The sequence below is a fragment of the Molothrus aeneus genome, chromosome 3, assembly GCF_037042795.1.
Source record: "Molothrus aeneus isolate 106 chromosome 3, BPBGC_Maene_1.0, whole genome shotgun sequence".
In the NCBI taxonomy this organism is placed as follows: Eukaryota; Metazoa; Chordata; class Aves; order Passeriformes; family Icteridae; genus Molothrus; species Molothrus aeneus.
In genome coordinates this window covers 83,658,010-83,677,743 of record NC_089648.1, presented here as the reverse complement: position 1 = coordinate 83,677,743, position 19,734 = coordinate 83,658,010, and the positions used below count along the sequence as shown (strand labels likewise).

General features: G+C 37.4%; 1 protein-coding gene across 4 annotated transcripts in view; it reads right to left on the bottom strand.

Annotated features, from left to right (window-relative positions):
- Positions 1-19,734, bottom strand: part of DLGAP2 (DLG associated protein 2) — a 453,649-nt gene that overhangs the window by 153,037 nt on the left and 280,878 nt on the right. For 2 of the 4 annotated variants that reach the window (XM_066547283.1, XM_066547284.1), the window contains one exon: positions 1,150-1,182. The exons of the other annotated variants lie outside the window; for them this stretch is intronic. In XM_066547283.1, the coding sequence (XP_066403380.1) occupies positions 1,150-1,182 (33 nt within the window). The remainder of the gene's footprint in view (positions 1-1,149; positions 1,183-19,734) is intronic. 4 annotated transcript variants of the gene reach the window in all.

Sequence of the window (19,734 nt, the reverse complement as noted above, 5' to 3'; positions counted from 1 at the left end):
CTCAGATCTGCTCCATACTGCACACAAATTTCATTATAATGAACTTCTAAACTTTTTTGTTCTGTTGGTCTTTTTTTGATCCACATCTTACAGCATACTTAATGCCTACAGTGCAGGAATGCTTGGAAAACCTCAAATCAATCTACTGTCCCATATTTTTTCAAGAATTATCTTTGAAGAGAAACTGAAAGAGGAATATTATACTATGCACTAGACGCTTTGGAAGCCAATGACATAATAAATAGTAATACCATTCTAATGATAAGTATCATCCCAAATTTTGACTAAATCTCTTTGTTATACAAATATTGCCTCAGTTTTCACAGCCTGTTCAACTGAAGGATTATTCAAGAAAATTTTGAGTGCAGAAAGAGTCCACATATTTGCAGCAGAGATTTACTTTATTTCAGCCAGTGCTCATTTATATTCCTTCTGTGCCAAAATCTCTGCACAAGAAACACAGAAGTTCACATGATTACTTAGCATCACATTCTCTGCTCTTGTATTTCTGCTAAAAATTTCCCAACCCAAAATATTTGAATTGTGAAGTACAGTTATAACTGAATGTACTATTTTTAAATTTAAGTTCCACACAGCAGAAAACAATGTGCGTGTACAGTAGAATCCATAGGATTAACGTAATTGTGTTATCATTCTTTCTCAATTCTCTAGTGAAAATGTTCTTACCATTCAAAACCTCTTTCCTACATACTTCAAGTAATAAAACTAGACACTAAGTCTTGTATTTCTTGAATCTTTGCTTTCCTTAAGTACTGACTAGTGGGGTTTTTTTTTTGCCTGCCTTACAGAATCACATGCAAGTTTGAATAACTTAAAATCTTTTCATTAGAACTTGTTTTGGAATAATTCTTCCCTCCCCTTGGATTGTTTACATTAATGATATAATAGTTAACATTTAATGCAAGCTTTCAATTCTGTTCTTTGAACTAGTGCATGTAATTGTTACCTTTCCTTCATTTACCTGAAATCTAAAAAACCCCAACTAATAGTACAGTTTTGACACGTAACAAAATGCTGTCAGATGCACACCAAATAAATTTTACAACACCCCTTTCCCCCCACCCTCCAAGAAAACTCAATAAACTGAGTATAAAACAAACAACAATCTAATCTAACTGTACACTTTACCTGGAAATGCATGCCCTGTTAGAGAATCCAAATCTGAAATTAAAACAGTGAAAAAAATAATCTTTAACACTGATTTAATATTAAAAAGCACAAAAAATCAAAAGCAAACCTGGCACCAAATATCACATTATCATCAATATAAAATTTTAATCATATGTATAGAAAAGCAAAACCAGAAAACTTAACATTACATTATGAAGGTTTTCTTCTCCATAGTTTTGTAAAGATGTAAAATATTATCTAAAGATTAAAGCTTTGAACACTATGAGAAGTTAATTTATTTTACTGTTTAAGACAGACATACCACAATTATATAGGAATTTTACAGTATTTTTCAAATGAAACTCTGATTTCATAAACACATATCTTGAGTATAAACTTTCATCCTACCTTTGTACATAAGAACAAATTAGGAAAGTGTACAGAATGCTTTTTAGACTGTACCCTTTTAAAAAGATTTTCTTTTTTGATCACAACAAATGAGAGACCTAATTTTTTCTAATCTACTGTCCACACTTGTTTTTTCTTTTCTTTTTTTTTTCAATCTGTCTTTTTAAAAAAGAGAAAAGAGCTGGAAAAAGCATAAATGAGGTCTTTGCTGGTGACTCCCATCTGAAAAGACAGCAGGAAGGCACATCAGTGATACTGGAGGCATCAGAATGGGCCCTTCTAAATGTGCACTGAGACCAGAGCTCAGGATTCCATCTTTGAAGTGCTTTGCACCTTTTGAAATTCCATGCTCTTAACAAAGATTTATTTGGTACCTTTGAGGAGTTACACTATAGCCAGGAGGGTAGTGGAGGCTGACAAAGTACAGTCAACAGCAGCTGGGATTGCTATTGCACTGCCAAAGCAAAAGGCCAACTCTCAGACCCACACAGCCAAAGAAACCCTTCTTAGAAAGTGCTCAGTCACCTCGTGTCAGTGATGTGAACCCATTTGGAGAACAGGTCCTGTTGCTGGGAGCAGTCCCCCAGGTCCCAGTTGGCTCACCAAGAAATGTGAGAGCTTCAGACTCTCCTTCCCCCATCGTACGACAAGTGGGATCACACAGGGGTGCAATGGCTACAACTCTCTTGGAAATACACAACAGACAGGTTGTGGCTGACCAATCCACCCCACTATGTGTTTATAGATGAACTTTCTTGTCATTTTTAGGAATTGATTGCGCTTACTAGTAGTGCCTGGAAAAAATCTTTTAGTACTGTTTATAAACTGCTTCATCTTAAAAAAAAAAAGTTGTTTTCTTATTGCAACAGTCAACAGATACAAGATTCTAAGTTAATGGTTCAGGCTACAGAAATTCTGAACTTTTTGTAGTGCAGTAACTAATTCTAAAAGTCATTAGGAAAACATTTACCAATTAACTCCTGGAACTGCAGAAGGAACTCTTTAGATAGAAGGGAAACTTTGCCTAGCTCTAATGACTTTTAACAATTTACCTGAGACATTTCCTGAGGACTGTGAACATGCTTAGTTTTGTAAATGAACACAGGAGAAAACCAACCTAAAATGTGATAAATGCACTAGAGAGATTGCTTTCTGAAATCCAAATTGCTGAACACAAGGAATTAACTAACAATTCCAGTATGTGGTGTCTCAAGCTTTATCATAAACTATAGAGAAAAAAAAATGCATCATCAGGATTTTTTCTTTCAGAGTCTGAGAGACAGAAGAGTGTTGTTACCCCCTAGGAGTCCATAAAATCCACATCAAAACCAGATTATGCATAGATGGAGCATCTAGCCAGGCAGTGACTGCTTCCTGAAAGCACAGAGACAGCATGCAGCTACCTTGCAAATCAGAATCACCAAAAAAATATCTAATACTTGAATTGTCCAAAATGCTGTCACTATGCACATCCTGTAGAACATCCTGGCACAGCAATAAGGTGTTTAAAAGCATCTGTTCTATATCATTAATAAAATATCCTGATGAAAAACCTCATGATCCAAGAAAAAAAAAAACAGAAGAGGAAAAATTTCTCTTCTTCCTATAGCAGTGAAAAAATATCTACTCAGACATTGGGATTTTAAAAAATAAAAACAAACAAACAGAAAAACCAACCAACCAACCAACCAACCTAACTAAAAAAAACCCTCAAATCAAAATAGAAAAACTGCAACCAAACCAGAAAAGCGGGACTTCTATCTGAAAAGTTCATGTACCTATTGTAACTTGCAGCAGAAATCACTATTAAAAATGCTACTCTGAAAGAAATGCAGATAAGTTAATGCAAATTAATTAGGCTCTTGTCCCAGCATAAAACAATACTTCTGTGTAATCCTTTGTGTTAAGCTGATGATATAAATTGTGGATGTGTTTATTTTCTCACAATTCAGTCTACACTAACTGAAAACAAGGTAGTTTGTCACCCAAGCATTTGTCCTGTGTGAACTGTTAAAGAAAATCAGATCTACTTTGCTAGCTGGAACCAGAAGATTTTATAGTATATTGAACCCACAAATCATGATCCACATGCCCCAATTCCATCATTACATTTCACAAAGAATGATGTCAGCTGACACTGCATAGGCAGGCAAGGTAAAGTTTCCCATATAAAGATAAATACCATGTGCAACATTTCCCTGCCAGAGTTCAATACATGAAATTACTGCAGTTATAATGGAATGAAATCTTTGCTGAAACAACTGGAATATTTAGTCTCTGCCATAAGATTTCTTGTACTCTTCTATGGACTCCAAGGGCAGTAGAAAAATCATCATTTCCTGTTATTGTTAAGAGCATTTTTCAGTTTCCTTGACTGATTTTCAATTAAGTAAGCCTGAACGAGTGGAATCCAATTTTCCTCCATTCCATTTATTTAGTCAATTGCCCAGATTTGTTGCTATTCACTTTCATTTTCATACACAAGGCTTCCTAAGCAGCAGGAATCTGAGATGAAAGTGGAATACACAAAAGTGACACACACTTTTATCCCCTTTTTAAGGCAACATAGCTAACATGTCAATATTAGCAGTTATCAAGGAATTACGATCATGAAATCTAGACCTAATTCATACTATAAGTAATTTATTTAGGTAATAAAACTGGTGATTTGACAATAAAGCTGACTTTTAGTTATAATGCAATGGATGTTTTTTTAAATGGGGAATGAGTGTGCACTTTTTAGCAAGCAGTATCTCTGGTACACCACATTTTATTAGCTCAGTGCAAAACAGACGTTGGAGATGGCACAAGATTTCCATGCCAATAAACTAATTATTTCCTCCTAGAGTTGATTAGCAAAGCTGTAGTCCTCTCTGTATCTTGCCTCCAAGGCCCATTCTCCCTATTGTACAAACAGTGTTCACTGCACAATGCACTGCTCAGCTTTGGACTTCCCCTCTCCCTCATCTCAGCTCCTCGTGCTGTGCTTACAGCCAGATATCAAAGCACTGCATGGCTGCCACTGCCTGCTCTGGCAGAATGCCAACACACAATGAGTGGAAGGGATGACTCTTACAGTGCACAGGCAAACACATTTAAGGTGCAGAGCACATTTAAGTCATTTAACATTAAAGGTTCTCCATGGCATTGGCAGCAAGATGATGTAATACCAAACTCTCTCTGGGAGATGGTACCTGCTTAGAAAGGTTAGAAGAAGCTAATGAATGCTAAATCATGCTCTCTTGAAAATACAAGATTTTGCTCTGCTTCTAAGTGTTTTAACAGCAATTGTCAGCAAGAAATAAGTGTAGCTTAGCTAAATCTCCACTTAGACTCAATCTTATTTTATTATAAACCCCTAACCTAAGCCCAGGAACCCTTGCAGATATGCACAACACCTGTACCATGAATTCTACAAAGCTCAAGTCTTTAAAAAAGATGAGTCGAGTGAAGTCCAGCCACCCGTAATATTTGGAATACAAAGGGGTGGTTGCAAAGAGGAGAATGAAGAGCATAGAGAACATAGAGCTGCAGTGGCTGAAGATGAAAGATTATTTGCATTCACTAGAAATTACAGCTGTAGTTTTGACAATCAGGTCAGTGAAAACTATTGGCACGTAACTCAGGATTGGATTGAGATTGTGAGTTTGGCTGCACCAAGATTTGAGGGTTAATTTGGTACCACCCAAACCTAAAGCCAGAGGCTAAAGAAGCAGGTGAACAACTCTTTGCATTAGCCTCTAGAGGGGGAGAGTTTCCTTCAGCTCCAGAAATTATGTAAATTATTCACTGAAAAAAAGCTTTTTCAGTAGAAGCAATTCTTGCACAGTTCTGTTGCCTCAGCTTGGGTCGACTCTTATTATCTGTCACTATGATCCTAACCTACTGCAATAAATCTGTTTTCAGAGTCTCTCTTATTTTCATTAATAGGTTATTTGCATTAATTGGTCACCAATCCTATAGAGAGCACAATTACAATTTTAATGGAAATGTAAACATTTCTTGTGAGAATTTCCCTGACCAGAAAAAAAAAAAGAAAAAAAAAAAGAGTTAGCATAAAGGTTGCACTCAAGAATTCATTACAATGCAGTCATCAGTTACCATCTTACAAACTACTGCTCACTTGTGCTGGTATTTGGAATTAATTTTTATTTTTGGAGATAATTTTAAAAAATCCAGCTGAACAGTTAGTTATGAAGAATTATCAATATGACATTCAAAAACCTATTTATTGCTCTGACTCGATTTGATAGTATTAATTTTTTGATAAAAAATTACATCATATTGAGACAGGTAGATTATATTTATGCTGCTAACCAGGGTTTCATTTAACTGCATTTTTTCTTGTGATACCATTAAGAGTAAGATTCAAACTTACTTTTCTTCAGTAGAGGTGTTTTGTGCTACGTGTCTGAGCTTCCATTAGCTCCAATGAAGAAGTAGTTGAAATTGAGTCAATTAATTGCATTGAAAAGTAGAAATTAAACTTGCACAGAGGAATAGTTAGAGCAGCTCTTTCCATTGACAAGATCTCTAATGAATACAGTGTGAGCTTAGACAGCTACATACCTACATAACCTGTAGTGTTGGCAATTGGAGATGAATCTCATCACCAGAATCTTTCAGGAAAATAATCTACATATATGGGTGTGGATCTGAGAATAAAAGTGGATTGATTTAGACATGCAAAAATTGCTGGTTTACAACTGGCAAATTTGATGGCCTCAGATGTCTAAGATGGCTCATAAGAATCAGTCCTGGACAAAAATAAACTTAGTCCTGTCAGCCTCTTGTGCAAAAATTCACTGATCATTTTTCCTCCTCTCTTAAAAATCATATTATAATTATACAAGTTGATAGTTGCCACTTCATATTTTGCTTTCTGATTCATGTTATTCCAGGAAAAACTTGAACAATGGCTACAAACTGAAACACAAAGGGATCTATCTGAACCCCAGGAAACACCTTTTTTTTCAGTCATGAGAGTGACTAAGCACTGGCACAGGTTGCCCAGGGAGATTATGAGCCACATATGGCTATAGTGTTGACAGAGTAGGAAAAATAAGTGAATTATTCCTGATGAGACAACTGAATTGAGGGAGACAAATCACAAAAAATATTGATTAGGGGAGCTTTAATAATAAGACTGGTTTCTGTAAAAGGAAACTTCTTTATTATTAATAACTGGTAATCATTCACACTGGCCATTAAAGTCTTTGCACATATAGGATCATAACAGGATGTGGGCAGTCCCAGGTGGTTGCCCAGGAAGTCCCTCAGAGGGTCCTTCACTTCATCACATGTACCCTGCAGCCTGGCCACGTGTGGCAGCAGCACCTACCCTGGCCAACTAAACTGGATCATAATTTGCTTCTTCCAAAACATGTTTTCCTCATTACTTTACTCTGTCTCACTTTAAAAAACTGAAGAAGAACAACCACTAACAAAAAATAAAAACTCCAGAAACGGTTTCTTCACATTTTGAAACCCATCATTCATCCATTTTCTTCTGCTGCTGATCTCAAGCAATTGGTCTGCTTCATGCTTCATAGTATAATCATGGCCTCAGGACTGGTTTATCCAAATTCAATGCAGGATTTTAAAGAGCATCTTAAAATATATTGTAGAACCTACAGCTGCATACAGACATCTCACGATCAGAACATTAATGGTTTCCAAAGTAACTCTCCTCAGGAAACTAAAAGTACATTATGGATGAAATCTGAGCCCTGGTTTCCTGCAGTGATGGATGCTGTACTGACAGCAGCAGCAGCACCCACCCTGCTTGAGTGCAGAGACTTTACTGAGGCAGCTTTATTCCCCAGCTCTTTGAGAGCAATCATGGAGGACACCTATCATCTGAGGGAGGTTTACTGTAATTTAGACCCTGTGGAGTTCATCACAACTTTACTGCCTCACCTTGAGCCAGGATTTCCCAGTGGACTACCATAGGCATGCCATCCTCACCACATGTAATAATCCAAAGACTCTCAGGAAGGCACACAGTATCATCTAGAGGCACACTGTTGTGTAGATATGTGCATTTATGTAAAACAAGCGTACAATGAAAAGGTTTTTCAGAAAGGTCAACACAACTATTATTCATTCTTTCCCAGAGACTTCCACTTGTGTATCTGGCTTAGCCATGGAAAAGGTGAGAGCATCTCTTTTACCTAATGCACTTTAGAGCCTTAGCATATGTACAAACCCTTTTAGGATCAAAAGCACTTTTAAAATTGTGTACGCCAGAACACCTAATAACCAACACCCTAAAAACATACAATCATTTAGGTTGAAAAATACCTGAATACCATCAAGTTCAACCATTAATCCAGCACTGCTAAGTACACCACTATAGCACATCCCTAAATGCCACACATCTAAGATCTACATATCTTTTACCAGGGATGGTGATTCCACCACTTTCCTGGGCAGCGTGTCACAATGCTTGACATCTTTTCTGGTGAAAAAAGTTTTCCTAATATCCAATATAAACCTGCTTGCTCATGCCCTATCACTTGTTCTTTGGAAGATGAGACCAGCTTCCCCTCACTCAGCTCATTTCAGGCCCTTGTAGAGAATAACAAGGTTCTGTCTGAGCCTCTGTTTCCCCAGGGTAAAAACCCCAGCTGCCTCAGCTGATCCTCATCAGACTTATGCTCCAGACCCTTCACCAGCTCCACTGCCTTTCTCTGGACCTTTTATAGCCCCTCAATGTTTTTCTTCTAGCGATGAGCCCAGAACTGGCCACAGGACTCAAGGTGTGGCCACACCAGTGCTGAGTACAGAACCTTGATCCTGCTGGCCGCACTATTGCTTGTCCAGGCCGGGTTACCATGGCTGCCTTGGCCACCTGGGCACAGCTGGCTCATGTTCAGCTGGAAAGCCAACCAGCACCCCCTGCTCCTTTTCCTCTGGGCACCTTTCCAGCCACTGTGCCCCCAGCCTGTAGCACTGCAGGGGGTTGTTGTGACCCAAGGGCGGGACCTGGAAGTTGGTCTTGTTGAATCTCACACAATGAGCTTCAGACTATGCATCCAGCCTGTGCACATCCCTCTGCAAAGTCCTCCTACCCTCCAGCAGATCAGCACTCCCACCCAGCTTGGTGTGATTTGTAAACTTTGTGAGGGTGTGTGTGCCCGATATCCTCGCAGAAGTCACTGATAAAGACACTAAACAGGACTGGTCCCAATACTGAACCCGGAGCATCACCACTCAGGACCAGCTGCCAGCTGGATGTAATTCCATTCACCACAACTCTCTAGGCTGGCTATCCAGACAGATTTTTATCCAGTGAACAGTGCACCATCCAAGTCATAGGCTCCATTTTCTCCAAGAGAATGCTGTGGGAATGGTGTCAAAGGCTTTTTATTTGTCCAGGTAGACAACATCCATGAAGGAGGTAAGTTGGTCAAGCAGGACCCGGCTTTCATAAACTTATGGTGGCTGGGCCCTGGTTGTCCAAGCCTCACATTTGCTACCTTCCAGTCACCTGAGACCTTTCTGCTTAGCCAAGGCTGTTGATAATTGATGGAGTGGCTTGGTGAGCACTTCCAACTGCTCCCTTAGAACTCTTGGGTGAATCCAAGAGTTCATGCAGTCCCATAACCTTGGGAGTGTGTAAATTATGTAGCAGGTCACCAACTATCTCCCCTTGGATCATAGGGATTTCATTCCATTCTCTGTATCTGTATTCCAGTTCCAGAGCCTGGAACCTGGAGAACAAATGGTCTTACTGTTCAAGACTGAGGTAAAGAAGGCATTAAGTACCTCAACCTTTTCCACAACCTTTGTTACAGCATTCCATAAGGAATGGAGATTCTCCTTAACCCCCTTTTTGTTGCTGATGTATTCATAGAAACATTTTTATTGCCTTTTACAGCGGTAGTCAGACTAACTTTCAACTGGGCTTTGGCCCTTCTTAAACTCATGACATCCTTATAGTATTCCTGAGTTTTCTGCCCCTTCTTCCAAAGGCCATAAATTTTCCAGTTTTTCCTGAGTTCCAGGAAAGGTTCTCTGTTCATCCAGGGCAGTTGTCTTCTCCATCAGCCCATCTTTCAACACATGGGGACAGCCTGACACCTAAAACTTTCTAGATAGTTGTATTTCTAGCTCATTTTTTAAAAGGACACACGTAAATTTATTCCAGTCCAGCCAGCACTATAGCCTGGCCATACCTAGGATCTATGGAGCTGTGGTTAGCACAGTACTGGTTTTGAGCTAATAACTTAAGGCACTAACTTTGGGCCAGAGCTGATTTCTGTTCTCAAACAGCAAGTGTAACTCTTTCCTATTTTTCTGAATAATACCACAGCAAAAAAACACACATCCCAAATTAAGGAGATAGCTAGCGCAAGCAGCCATAGGCTATTTTTACTTACTCAAAATCTAAAAATCATTATTTGTACATAGAATTTCCATATTCCATCCAGCAAATAGATGGTAGAAATTTGAGAGTCTACTTGTATCTGATCGATACATTCAATCACATTACCTTTCCATATGAAATGTTAAAACTTCAATTTATCAGACATTGTCATAGAGCATTTGTGTTCCATCACTCAAGAAGTAAAGACAATACACATCATGACATGGTGATATCATGACTCTCAGAAATATCAAGCTATCAAATTTTCAAGACCAGAAAAGGATCAAAATTAAAACTATGTTAAATAAAATTCAAATGGCATATGTTATGTTAAGATATTTGTGAAACAGTCTGACGAAACTCTGAATGCATGCTCTGGGCAAATGAGGAGTCTCAGAGATTCCATATCATCACACAAAAAAAAAAGAAAAAAGAGAAAAAACCCCTGTTTCCTGAAAAGTGAACTTCACGATAATGTATCTCCTCAGTTTTACTGCCAGTCCTTCCTAAATCTGCTTTCTTCATGAGAAAGACAAGAAATCCTGTGAAATTCAACTGTTTCACTTCATGCCACTAATCATGTCAAATACTATGACACATCTTTCAGAAGCTGCTTCTTTATGTCAAATTCCTTCAGTTTTTCTCATTCTTTCACTTCTGGAAATGCATCTTCTTTCCCACTTTCCCTGATTTTTAGTGACTTCGTTTTTTCCTTGAAAATTATGGAAATATAAGCTGTTGTATCAGAAGGCTTTTCCAAACAAAAGGCTATTTTCTCTCATTTTCAACACAGCATCAGCTTTTCTTCCTCTAAATCATGTGAGATTGCTTTCACATTTGTGTTCAGCTTGATCTGGTCTTTCATATATCATTCATTATGTTCTGCTAACCAAGAGACAGTACTTTTTCATATTCGTTCTCCTGTCGTTTTTTTTTCCTTTTATCAGATAAAATAAAGCAATCTTTCAAGCCTTTGATGCCCTGCCTGGTTTCAGAAAGACTAAATTACTGTGTTTATACATTGACATATAAAGTACCAAGTCGGGCTTTATATGACAAAGCTGATTCAGTGGTTTACTAAATATTAGGACAATTCCAGTTGCACTAAACCAGCTGAATCTTCTAAGGACTGTAGCTATGCAAAAGCTAAGGAGGAGGGGAAAAAATACCAACCAAAAAAAGCATCTACTTAAGTAGATGTGGCTTGATCCAAACCAGCAACTGCATGGCCCACAGCCACTTGCTGATAGCCCCTCACCCTGGTGGGTGGAGAATCAGAAGAAGGTAAAACATGTAGACTGAGATAAGATCAATTCAATGACTGAAATAAAGGAAGGGAGAGGAATGAAATCTCAGAAAGAAAAGCGATGTAATATGCAATTGCATCTGCTGTCCAATGCAGTGATTGGTCCTGCCCATCCTCCTGGTTTATACAATGAGAATGACATTGTGTGGTCTGGAATATCCCTTTGGTCAGTTTGGGTCACCTACCCTGGCCATACTCTGCCAGTGAACAAGTGCACAAGCTTTTTTGTGCACTTGTTCACTGGCCGAGTATGGGAAACTTAAAAACTCCTTGATTTAGGTAAACACTATTAGCAACAACTAAAAATCAGAGTGTTATCAATATAATTCTCAAACTAAATGCAAAACACAGCACTGTACCAGCTAATAAGAAGAAAATCAACTCTATCCTAGTTGAAATCAGTGTGGTATCCACCTTTATTCCATATAATTTATGCCATGACCATGTCTTACACTTTCCAGTATATCCCAGTAAACCATCATCACTCTTCCTGTGTCTTGATATATATATTTATACACACATTTCACTTAGTTTAGGGACCATCCCTAAAAAAGCCCATTGAGTTAATTTAGACCATGCCTTCGGACTTCATCTGTTATTACAGCTTTTCATCAGGGTAGGAAAAATAGGATATAATGTTGAATTGTTGCATGCTGGATCCAGCCAGTTGTCCCTCTTCTCCACCTGTTTGGAGGCAGGGCTCCTCTGCTACTGGCAGTAGGATTCTCTGCTTTTTCTAAAAATGTATCAAAATCTGCTTCCATTGGATTGGGAACATAAAGCTCTAGTAGCTACCAGTGCACAGTGTTATGCCATCAGACTAAAGGCAGAACCCATTAATATTTCTGGAGTGACAGGAGCTAACTGCACTGGAGGCTGAAATAAGCCCCCAGGAACAAGTGGCAAAAGCCTGGCCCGGAGATGCTGCGCACGCGTGATGAAGTGTGGTCCGTGCCTTGATCACTAGCAATGGCCCAGCTCTGAAGTGGGAACTTAGGAAAGTTGTCCATGTTTTCAGTGATAAACACCAGCAGAAATGCCTGCAAGATGCCCTTTAATTTCATAGAAGTAAGAATTGCATTGAATTCAGAAGGAAAAGACCGTTAAACAGGAGAAAGGATTTTATGGGGCAAAGTTTGTGATAATGTAATTAAAATCTCTATGCACAAGGGAATGAAGTAAAAGCTGAATTGGCTCTTGCCCACAGGCATTTCCAGATTTGATTGCTTCACTTGGTTGGTTTAGCATTCTTTCAACACAGTTTTGTGCTTTCAACATTGTTCATGTGGAATATAACCAGAGGAGAAAAGTTATTTTATGTTATAACTCGCTGGAGTCAATGGAATTATTCCAGTACAGAATACAGTTCACCATCCAAAGTATTTGATTTTTTAAATTTTAAATATACAACTATTAGGTGAGATAGCTATTTATTGATAACCTAAATCCTAGGTATGATTCTTCTGAAGGTTATTGTAAAAATACATGAATGTACAGTTAAAACAGAGTGAACAAGTCAATTACCATCTCTAAATCCAGGATATATATCTGAGCTACAAGTTAATTCTGGAATGCAAATAGGCAAGCAGCCAAATTGTTCTTGGTGTCTTTGACCAACTTTGGCTTTGAAAAACTTTTCTAAAGAAACTGCTTTGTTGTCTGGAAAATACTCAGTTTTGAAAAATCAGCATTTTCAAATGGGAGAAAAAAAATATCAGAAAATTTTTTAAATAACTGTATTTGAAGCCACATCTAGTCTGTGTGTGCAATTTCTCAATGACAAAGACTCCTCAAGTCTTAGTATTTCAACATATTTTATGTTCTGGAGATTAGTTTAACAAAATCTTTAACAATAGGAAGGTTGCATTAGTTTACTTTTTTTTAAAAACAGCTTTGATATGGAATTAGATCTGCCTCTAAAATTAATTGGTTGAACTTTGTAGAAATAATATTTTCCCATCTGGTTATATCATATATATGAACCTCAATGCAACATTATATCATGAGAGCCATAAGAAAACCCCTTCAAAACCTCCAGGTCTACAACCTCACAACTCTGGAGATCACCCACAAATAAAATAAAATAATAAATCATGCAACTTAAAAACTCAAAATCCCCTCTACTAATGCATGAGTCTAATTGCAATCTTTGCCTTTGTAGCATTGTTTGGTCAGCTCATTTTATGGCATGCCTGTCAGGAAATTTGGTTATGGTATTTAAAAAAAAAACAGCTAACCAAAAAACCAAAGAAAAGTAGTCCAAACAACTTATGAGTCTTTTTTTTGTTGTTCTACTTAGCTTTTATCCTGAGAGAATTGAATATTGTCAGAGGATGTTTTATAAAAATAATAACATACATAATTTTGAATACTGTTGTTTAAAAAGGAAGATACAATTGTTTTCAGGCACTTATTATCAACGAGAAAAGGGAGCTGTTTTCTCTGTCCTACAAATCTTGCAGTGATTTAGTTGTTAGAAGTACTATTTCACTGACATAAAGTGGAGAGGATAATATCTTTCATATTTCTTAGTTTAATTGTCTTACTGCAACTGAATGTGACACAAAGTGTGAAAGTCTAATTATGAGGGAAAACTGAAGTCAGCAGCCTCAGGCAAGACAGTGTCTTAGAAGTGGCTTTATAATCTCAGTAGATATACCATTAAACTTAAATTAATTTGGGTTTTTTACCTTTTTCTTTTATTTCTGAGACAGCACAACAAAACATGTTATTGAAGTCCATCTGTGTTCTTAGCAAAAATTTATAGTTTTTTAATTCCTGAAAAGATTTTAAACAAATCCAAGCAACATTTTATCTAAATTTATAGCATTGAGAAGTTTCTGAACGTGATTGAAGGTGTGCCTATCAAATCCATCCTAAGCTTCTTCAGTAGGTTCAGCTCTATACTAAAACAAAGAAACAAGCAGGTTCTAAGCAATTAAAGCAGCAAAAGTAAAGTATTGTTTGCTCCCATCCCTAGAGGTCCCAAAGACATGAACAGTCTGCCCTCATATTTCATGTTGCCGTTCTACTGCTCCTCTTTCTTGTGAGATCTTGGCCTCTTCATCTTCTCCTCACACATTATATACATAAAATATACTTCTTTTCTCATCAAAGAAATGTTGGACATTGACAGCCCATCATCTCTTCCAGCCTTTGCTCTGTGCAGCTGTCCTGAGGGAGTAGCAGGATGTCACAGCAACATGAGTGGCAGGAGAGTTAAGCCAGGGGAGCATTGGCATCTGATGGCCAGCTCTGTGTGTGCTTTGCCAGAAATTTATTCCATGTTCTGAGTCAGTTCTCTTCTGTCCCTAGATTCAACTACAGGATATGCATGTGCCCTAATTACCTTCATCACAAGGTTTCCTAATTTTTAACAATGTCTTCAGTATTGCACATGTACCTTTGGGTGGAAGAGTCTCCATTATCTTATTGTTATTTTATTTGTTGAAGGAAATTTACACCACTCTTCTGCCTAAGGGCCAACTGAATGAGTTTGAGTTCCCAGATAAATCTCAGATTCTAACCTACAAGGACCAGGCATCAGCAATGAAAGCACCACTGCCGCTGATTATACACAGAGGTCAAGTACATAAATGGATCTTTGCATCTGGGTTGATGCATATTCTACATCTGATGTGCTGTCTCCTCAGAGAAGAGAAAAAATCATCAGGCATCACAAAACAGAGTCTTCAGCCCTTCTGAATACATGCCAAGGGATTCACTTCATTTAGGTAATTATTTTATTACAGCTTTCTTTAGACACAAGATATGAAAAATTCATATAAAAATCTTGAAAATACAGAGAAGTTGTGCAAATGTTCTGCCAAACTTTATCCCTTACCCACGAAACTAGATGCTAAAAAAAAAAAAGAAAAAACAGGGAAGAATAATATGCTTCATGTTTGCTTTAAATTTTCTCTCTAATAGACTTATTCCATGTTGGCCAAAGGTAAAACAGTATGATCAGTAACATAAAATCCTTCAAAAAGCTGATATCACATCAATCTCCATTACTATCATTAATATATATAATATCAACTCCTAACTGTGAGGGCAGCTTTCACAATGATACCTGGTCATTTGGTGCATAGGACTTAAAATAGGTATTGGAATTAAAATTAGCTTTAAAAAATAAAATTTAAATTTTGCATTATATTCACCAATGCCCATATTGAAAGAGTTCTCAGATTCTCAAGTAAAAAAGAAATAATTTTCTGTACAAAGACATAGCAAAATTTGGCCTTTCTATATTTTAGCTGCACATTGGAGTTCTCTTTTGTAATACAATGTACAAAGGCAACAATTAGAGATGCAGACAAGCCAAAGAAAGGAGTTCAGAAGCATTGGCCTATTCCCAGCTCTACTACTGCTCTGCCAAGCTAGTTCAGGAAATTTCCTTGATAACAACGTCTGCATGTAGACTATGAAAAATTATCTATTTAGTATGTGGTGTTTGTTTAGTCTCCTTCTATAACCAACAGAGAAAAACACATTTCCAGGGGGTGATTTATGCCACCTGAAGACAGGTATGAAAACAGACTAATCCTAGTGCACAACTCTGGAAAACTTGCAGAACGCGTACTTATAGCATATTTATAAGTAGATGGAGGACAAAAAGAGAGTTGTTGGTTACAGACCATTTTTCATTTTAGTTCAAGGTTTTTTTAATGGTTTTCTATATTTGGCTTTGCACTGAGTGTGTTTATTCTGGACTATCTTAGCAGAGCCCAGGGTAGCTACAGGTAGGTACTGGAGCAGCAGGCTCCCACATTTCTGCTATGATAGAAAAATACTGCTCTTTGGTACTTGTGGCTTGTAGGACAAGTAGGAATATTTCATTAATTCTATTAAATTATTTCAATCTTGTGGAGAACAAGGTATTAAAAGATTACAAAGGGAAAACAGAGCTTACACCTTTAAAGAGAAGGTGTAGGGAACAGGGACTGACCAGTCAAAAAGCTGTAGAAATTAGAAATTCTGGAGAAAGGAAAAAATTTCAAACAAATGACAATAAATAAGCACTTGGAAGAACACAAGCAAAAGAGTTGCAGGCCACATTTTGTCTGTCTAGAATAGAATGATTTCTTTACTGTTAAGAGTAGAAAATCTTATATATATGAGAATGAGTCTTATGTGCCTCACATGACAAAGGCAGCAATGTCACAGACAATGGGAAGTACACATTCTAGATGAAATGACTTTTAATTGAACTGATGGTAAGTCAGAAACTTATATCCTAACCAGTCATTCACAGCTGAATTGGCAGAATCATCAAGGCCAGAAGAGAGCTGCAAGATCACCCAGTTCAACCATCAATCCAGCACCACCATAATCACCCCTAGACCATATCCCTAAATGCCACATCCAGACACCTCTTGAACCTTCCAGAGACAGTGACTTCACCACTTCCCTGTGCAACTTATTCCAATGTCTGACCACTTTCTGTGATTTTTTTTTCTGTATTTCATCCAAACCTCCCCTGGTGCAAGTTAAGGCCATTTCCTTATGTTATGTTAAATGGGGTGTCCCCACTTAATACTGATGAATAAGTAATGGCAATTTGGAGTTTTTTTGATCAGATGAGATTGCCTGACTGACTAGGTGTGTCACTGGGACAGCATGAGAGCAGGCTTACAATGATCTTGTAAAACAAAACGATTTTCTTAAAAATAGGATTTGATTTAGTGAGGACAAGTACAAGCTACTGAACTCAGCAGGGAAAAATTAATTGTAAGATACCAGCTGGAGGACAAACTGTCATGTGTCTGTTCTACACAAAAAAGTGTCCACTGTCACAGTTTAGCACACTTTAGATAGACAGTATCACACTACTTGTGGAAAGAAATAAGGCTCATAGTGGGACATATAAGCAAGGGCAGAAACTGCAAGACATGGAAAGTTGTTCTCTTTTCACATGCAGTACAGGTTAGGACCTCAGCTGTCTGCAGATTTGACAGGAGATAGTGTACAGAGGAGATAGTGATCAGAACTCCGGAATATGTGACCTGTGAGAAGACTGAAAGAGTATTTGCTTTAAAGTCTAATAGATATAGAACCAACAGGGTACAATATCAGTCTTCAAATGTGGGAAAGGTTGCTGCCAAAGGAAAGGAAAAATATATTTTTATTTTCATATGCAGGAAGACAAAAATCAGGAGCTTATTCTGAAACAGGGAAGACTTGTGTAAAATATTAGGTGAAATTTCTAACAGCAAGGATAGCGAAGCAGAGGAGAATTGATGGTGATAATTATGGTCTTTCCAATATTGGAAGCAATGAAAAACCAGTTAGATCAAACATCTGTTCAGCATCACGAATCCTGCAAGGGCAGGAGATAGACCAGCTGTTCTGTGCAGATTTCTTGGCCTATTTTTCTGAAAGCTTAGGTTCTGTTTATTACAGGGATCTACTGGTAATATTATTAATTAATATTAGATTGGTCCTTGTCAGTCAAACAGTAGATCTGTACATTTCCTACTCTGTCAACATCAGAAGCATCTTAAAGCAATACAAATAGCTTAAAAAGAAAAGTTCAAAAGATTCCTTAATGCTCACATGAAGGAATATTTCATATACTTAATGGACTACATATTCACACAGTTTCTGTGCCAATTCAGGTTAGACCAAAGTGAAAGAAATTAGTGGGAATGGAAAATTGAATATTATAACTAAAATCAGTAAAGAATTATGGCAAACATGATGACAAATAATAAAACCTAAAGAGAGTACTCACATAGTTTAAAAAAAAACAAAACAAATCAAAATCATAAAATCTCTTACAGATATGCTGTGTGTTGTTTCTTGAAACTCCCCATTAAAGTCAAACAATTGAGACTGAAAGCAGCACTGGACAGAAACCTTACTACCATCACAAAAGCAATTGCCAAATAAAAGACTCCACATAGATGTTATTTTTCATTTTTTTTAATAAGTTTATACCATTCTATAAAATAGAAATCAATCTATCCCTTGTAGACAGAATGTAGAAATAAAGCCCTGATTTGCTCTTTCCTTGGTAACAAGTGAAATCATCTACTTACATACTAATTATGTTTCTAAACACATCACTGTTGTTATTTTTATTCTGAAAGTTTCACTCCTCTCAAGAAATATAACTGCCTTGTCAGAAATCTCTAGTCTGAGTGAAGCTAGGAAATGCTACAGGTAATAGCCTTCACAAGGGTCAACAAAAAAGCAGTCATTTAGTCCTTTTTTTGGTGTACCAGAAACAAAGGAACTGCAAAGATCAGGAGTTCAAATGCTGTAATAAGAACTTTTAGACACGATATGAGGGTTTTTTTGTCTGCATGGGAGTTCAGCCTGGGTATTATTCTTTGGAAACCTTAATCTGAAATAATAAAAAAAAACCAAAACAGAAGTGTTAAGGATGGTAGCAGAACTGAGGGACAGGGCAGGATTTTAAGAAACCAGGAGAATAAATTTTTCCCCTTCTTCCAGAATTCAGCCAAGGGTGAGAATTTCCCCCAGCATTGAACTCAGGAATGCAAACCTACAGAAAATACTAGCTCAACACTTATTTATTTTTATTTTCTTAAAATTCATATGAGTAGTACACAACTAAGGAGAATGAAGGACATACTTCTGAGGACTGATTTCTGTAACTGCAACAATCCTACTTCCCTTCTTGTCTCAGTTAATACCACTGAGCTACAAATTCAAACACTGCTCATGAAGTTTATATTTCCATTTAGCCATATTTTACCAGCTGCTATGGAAATGTATGAAAATTTTGATGATACTTCTGGCTGGAAAGGACTTTGAAGCTGCCTCTAGCAACAATAGAAACAGTGTGAACAGCTCATACAAAACCTGTGCTCAAGTGTGTAAAAAGTACAGTAATTTATCTTTTTTTGCAGCTAAACCAGAACAACATTAGTAGGACACAGTAACTGCAAGGTTGTGAGGCTTTAGCTTTGTTTGGAACCTCACATAGGGCTGGCAGGAGCAGTAAGTAAATACATTAGATTTATCATTCTTAGCTATAATGGATGAAACATTGGATGTACAGCAATTTGTGGCAGTGCAAATCATGATATAGAAATTTTCAAAGTTAAAATCCAAATCACTTGGGTAGAGATCATCATGATAATCAGTTTCACTTTGGCTTTCAGACCACAGATTAAGAACTGCAGGAGAATGACATTGGAGTGAATGGCACTACTATGACAAGAATAAGCATTCATGTAGTGCTCAAATTGGTCCCCAGAGAAAGCCAAATACTGAATGGCTCTCTAATTTACACCTAATGAATCACTGCTCTGAAAGTAAGCACCATCATGTCAACAGGGTGGAAAACGCCTTCTGTCTTCAGTGACACAGGTTGCTCTCTTTTACCTACATATGGCACTCAGAAACTTTAAAAAGCTAAATTTGAATTAGAAGTTGGCAATATTATAATATACTCTAATAAAACAACCTAGGATTGCCCTAGAAATGTCAGTGTATGGATTACAGAAAAAGGCAACATAGTATGATTTCAAATTCCAGCATCTGG